Genomic DNA, 5,287 nt, shown 5'->3' with positions numbered 1-5,287 from the left:
GGCTAGATCGGTTACATAGGGAACATTAAGGTCTTTATGTATGATTTTATTTGTAACAAAGTAAGGAGCATTGAGGATTTTACGAAGGATTTTGGAGTGTAGGGATTGAATAGGAGAGGAATTCGAAGGTTTAGTGGAGCCCCAAAGCTCAACTCCATACGTCCAGATTGGCCTTATTACAGTCATGTAGATATTACATACTAGATAGATTTTTTTTGTTATTTTATATCCTTAGAGATAGTGCAAGTATTAAACATTTGTTACCATAAACAAAACATATATATTAAAATGTTAATAAAAATTAGGCATCTAAAAGAAAATAAGACAATGCCACAACATATTGATTCCTAGTTGTTAGGAAAATATTTTAGATCTACGAAAAACTCTATTTCAGGTTCCATTAGACGTAGTCTATTGGTTCCTGAGATATATTTTCTTATATTAAACAATGTAACAACCAGAAATCAATGAATTTACTAACTACTAATTTTTCGTAATGAAATGTTGCTTTTTAAAAAGGGCTGATGAGCTTTTTGTTTTAGAAATTGATTTTAAGATTGGTAAATAAATACATCGGTCTGAAATCCGTAACTTGAGTGGGGACAGGGAATATATTCAACTGACGGACTAGGACATTTTCCAACCGCGTTGGCTCCCCTCTTAGAACAAGAGCCCAAGAGGAGAAAAAGGCAGTTATCTCACCCCAATTTCTGATTAGTTTAATGAAAACTATGTATAATTAATAGTCAAAACTGATGAGTCTGCCAATAGGTACGAGGAATATAAAATGGCGGCTGTTTCAAAGCGATAAAAAAAACTAATTTTTTATTCGGAGCACTATATCTTTATCTCTAAAGGTAGGAACAACACAAGAAAACCTAAGAGAAAAAAGCAACATTTCATAAAAATGTTGTATGGGACGTACTAAAAGTTAGTGAACTTATTTTGAAAAAATTATATCTCAAAAACCATTTGACGTATAGATGTCTATTAGCACTCAAATGAAAGCTAGTTTAATGAGCTATAAAGTAGTTTATGATGTTTATCTTCGTAGGAGTAATAATTTACATTAAATTGATTTATAGTTGTTCAGACAAATTTTCATTTACCAAAATTATATACATATGTGAATATCATAAAAACTACTACCCCAAAGATAAGTGTCATAAACTACTTTATAGGAAGTTAAATTTCCTTTATTTTGAGTGTTGGCAGACATATTTGCGTCTTATGGATCTATAGATATATTTTTTCAAAAATGCAATATTTTATACGAACAACTAGAAATTAACATTTTGTGAGTTTATTTTGTCAAATATCATAAAAACTACTACTCCTACAAAGATAAACATAATTAACTATTTTGTAGTAAATTTAACTAGCTTTAATTTGAGCGCTGGCAGACATCAGTACGTCCAATGGTTTCTGAAATAAAGTTTTTCATAAATCAAATTTATTTTCCGAACAACTATAAATCAATTTATTTTAGTAAATATCATGAAAACTACTATTCCTATGAAGGTAAAGGTCATAAACTTCTTTATAGTCCATTAAACTAGCTTTATTTTGAGTGCTAAGAGACATCAGTAAGTCAAAAAGTTCCTGAGGTATAGATTTTTCAAAATAAATTAACTAACTACTAATCTTTCAGTAGATTTTTACGAAATTTTTATTTTTAAAAAGCCCTATCTCGAGAAATAATGGACATAAATAGCTCTTTTAGGGCTACTATTTCAGCAAATTTACTCTTCTTTAAATAATGTTCTCTTAGATTTTCTTGTGTTGTCGGTAGTTTTTAAGATATAGAGCTCCGAATGAAAAATCAATGTTTTTTTAAGGTTTTGAAACAGGCGCCATATTTTAATCCCCTTAGCTATACTTGGCAGACTCATCAGTTTTGACTAGTAATTATACCTAGTTTTCATTAAAGTAATTAAAAATTGGGGTGAGATAACTGCCTTTTTTTCTTCCCCGCTCTTGTACTATCTGCCTATGCCATGGATGCTTCCAGGAAGCGTTTCAGATGCACTCGAACCTCCAAACGTTAGTCCTCTTTCAATGATCTATGGGTAATAATTACTTCTTGAGCAGATTGTATGTGGATAAGTGTATAGGTTAGTTTATAATATTAACCACCTTTCCAGGGGAAAATTTCTTATTGGGTCGACTTAATTAGATGGTTACCTCTAGTCTCCTTCAAATTATTTTCAAATAAGAAGTTTTTCTTGCTCCTTTATTATTATGTTCTTACATCCGTTACCCTATAGAATGTCTTCCTTGAGAGAAAAATTACCTATTTAATGGGTGGGTAATTCATTTTTAAAAGGTTTGTAGTCTGTTCCAAAAGTAAGTTTTTCCGGCTTTTCTTTGGAGAAATAAAAGTAAATAATTTCCCAAAGTATTTTGGTGTGCTCATTCAGTAATTCTAACAATCTAATTTTCAACTTAAAATAAAATAAATAACATAGGTATTAAATGATATAAGAAAAAGTTTATATATTATTTCACTTACGCTATATTCTTTGTTTATGCTGTAGAGAGTATGGGTCAAGACCTGCCTGGAAGGCCTTTTTTGGTACTGAAACAGGTTTAATTATTAATGATTTTTAAAAATAAAACGTATAACATTTGCTTTTTACTTACATAATCCATCAACGATAAAAGACCCATATTTTTCAAATAATTTCTATTTCTTGTTTAACAAATTATCAAATAGTGGAATAAGTAAATAATAGAAAAGAGTTGTCATGGGGATTTTACATTTTTCAGGTGTTTTGTGGTGCTTAAATTTAACGAGGGTACTTATTGTATTGATTTACTTTATTTAACGAGGTTCAACATTGTATCATCTATAAGTTTGAACCGATGCTGTTCACTGAGCCTATTACGTGTTTTAATGCATTAGTACCTAATACGTAATTTTTTATTTGGACTGCAGTCGCTCAAAATAATATTGGACTGAAGCCGATGGTGATAATGGCTTGATAAAAACTAGAACATAATAGGTTTTACTACCATATTAGCATTATCGTACACAATGAGCATGTTCGGAACATCTCGGTCATGTGTTATTTGGATTGGCTGTTGCAAGTTGGCCTGAATCATAGGGAGCCTGTGCACAAATGAAAGTGCGCTTGTGCTCCTTCCACACGTTTGTTTCCATTTTTCATTGTTTTAGAACTGCCTACAGACCAATTTGTGTGATAATAATAATAATAATAATTAATTAAAGAATTTTCCTAACCTTTGGATTCAACAATTACCTATTGTTTAATATTGTACATTTTAAAATTTTATCGATTCGGAGTAAATACATTGTTTCAAATCTTTTTAATTATAAACACAAATAAGTTGGATTAACCTATTTTATTGTGCCAACGTTTCGGCTAGTTTCTAGCCTTCTTCAGGGCTGTTAGCTGGAAAATCAAACGCCTAATCTTTTTAATTAATTTTTGCAGTTTACTTTTAATTTAACATAGCACAAATATATATTTATAAAGACATTATATGTCTAGGTAATTAAATTAAAAAGTATCTGATAAAAATTCTAGAACGAAGGTTGAACTTATAGGTTATATGGTACTATTAAGATGAATTTTTATCATCTACAACCTACATCGCTCATGCTCATCTTTCCTTCCATTTCGCTTATCTTTATTTTGTTCCCTTTTAAAATGCAAATAGAGTAAATAGAATGTTATATCCGGCAAAATTCAAAAGAACAAACAAGCATGTTGATGCCGGCGTTTGTTGCTTCCTCTGTTTACCAAGCATTAGTACAAGTCTCGGATTTGTGGCAAGTGGCCAACGTGTTGATCCAGCATATTAGAAGCAGAGAGGGGAATAGGTAGAGAAGAGATTAGCGAGGGTGAAGGTCATCGGTGAAGATCGTTAAGACGCATTCGTTGTGAGTTTGCTAAGCATTTTGTTTTAGCTACCCAGGCAATGAGTGGAGGTGGAGGTTTTCCTCCAGTTACCTTTGATTCATGATTAAAAGGAGTATTAAATTTAAAAAAGTTGAAGTTTTAAGTATATCAGAGAACAATATTTTCTAATTTATGTATTTATTAATTATTATTTATATATTTATGTATATATTTTCTAATTTTATTTAGGCACTTTTCTAATGATTTCCGTTTCATGCACCTTATCTGGGGATGTACATTTGAACTTTTATGTTATGGAACCCTGTTTTGATAAATTATGGTTGGAAAACTGACAATATATGTATTTGAAAATTTTCCGATACCATTTATTTTTATTTTTTGTAATTCATTATTTTTTTCCGTTTACTTTGGATATTATTTCATATAATTTTTCCCAAGTTTTGTAAATCATAACATCTGATTACTCGTTACTGTAGCAACAATATTGCCGTCGTTTTTCAATTTCAGGCGCTTTTTAAATATTGCTCGATTTAACTATCTTAAAGTCTCCTCTTCCCGTTTTAAGCTAATACTTCAATTCAAACTAATTAATGTTGGATCGTCGCTCCCCGGGGGTCTTGACGGATTGGGTCCGGTGGAGAAGGATTGCCTTTTTTTGTATTATGGTCTCCTCTTGTGAGATTGTGACATGTCGTACATCGACCAACCTTCTCGCTAGAACTTTCTGTTTAAAAAGTCATATTAGTAAGGCTACCATGGAGGGCAAGAGTGGAGGATTTCGTGCCCTTTTTCAATTTCAGGGTCTTTTTAAATATTGCTCGATTCAACTATCTTAAAGTCCCCCTCCCCCCGCTAATATTTCAAAAGTGATATAGGACCGGCCAAAATGTATATGAATATATGTATAAATGTATGTAAAAGTAAAATATTTGCCATCCAGAAATTTGTTTGATTGCTTACCTTTACAAGTCTCAATAAGCAAATCTCCGGTTCTCAGTTTTTTTTTATACATTAATTGATTTAAAATGAAAATCCTTCATTCCCTTCTCTACTCATTATTAAATATGAGGAAACATCAGTTGTAGCTCCATTTAACTGCATTGGATCTGGAGGCATTTTTATTCGGCCTAGTTTTCGTCTTTTATCAGGGCTAATAATATGTTCATCCAAGTTATACGAACATACATTTTTTTTAGGATATATAAAAGTTCTGTTCCGGACGTCAGAGAGTCAACATCGCGGTGTCTCGTTTGATCTTTTGAACAATAGAGCTATTGTTTTGTGTAAGCTACCGGGTATGTTTAGTGTACTACTGAGAAAACTGGCCAACTGCAGTCTACGACGTCTAATATTTGTCTTCTAGATTTCTTCGAAGAAGAAAAAAGGGTTATGAAGTCGGA

At 31.6% G+C, this 5,287-nt stretch overlaps 1 protein-coding gene across 5 annotated transcripts in view; it reads right to left on the bottom strand.

Moving 5' to 3' along the window:
* LOC106684609 (H(+)/Cl(-) exchange transporter 7) overlaps positions 1–5,287 on the bottom strand; it is a 54,561-nt gene that overhangs the window by 39,620 nt on the left and 9,654 nt on the right. For 3 of the 5 annotated variants that reach the window (XM_014426792.3, XM_014426793.3, XM_014426794.3), the window contains exons 1-2: positions 2,644–2,782; positions 2,513–2,578 (exon numbers count right to left, since the gene is read on the bottom strand). In XM_014426792.3, the coding sequence (XP_014282278.1) occupies positions 2,513–2,578; positions 2,644–2,670 (93 nt within the window). In that variant the 5' untranslated portion in view covers positions 2,671–2,782. Of the gene's footprint in view, positions 1–2,512; positions 2,579–2,643; positions 2,783–5,287 lie in introns of those variants that run through there. The other 2 variants (XM_067050343.1, XM_067050342.1) reach the window with 1 other exon arrangement.

This window comes from Halyomorpha halys, unplaced genomic scaffold (genome assembly GCF_000696795.3).
Source record: "Halyomorpha halys isolate HHAL.00 unplaced genomic scaffold, Hhal_1.1 Scaffold595.1, whole genome shotgun sequence".
Taxonomy (NCBI): Eukaryota; Metazoa; Arthropoda; class Insecta; order Hemiptera; family Pentatomidae; genus Halyomorpha; species Halyomorpha halys.
Note: the sequence above shows the minus strand (reverse complement) of the source record. Positions and strands in the feature narration are given on the sequence as shown.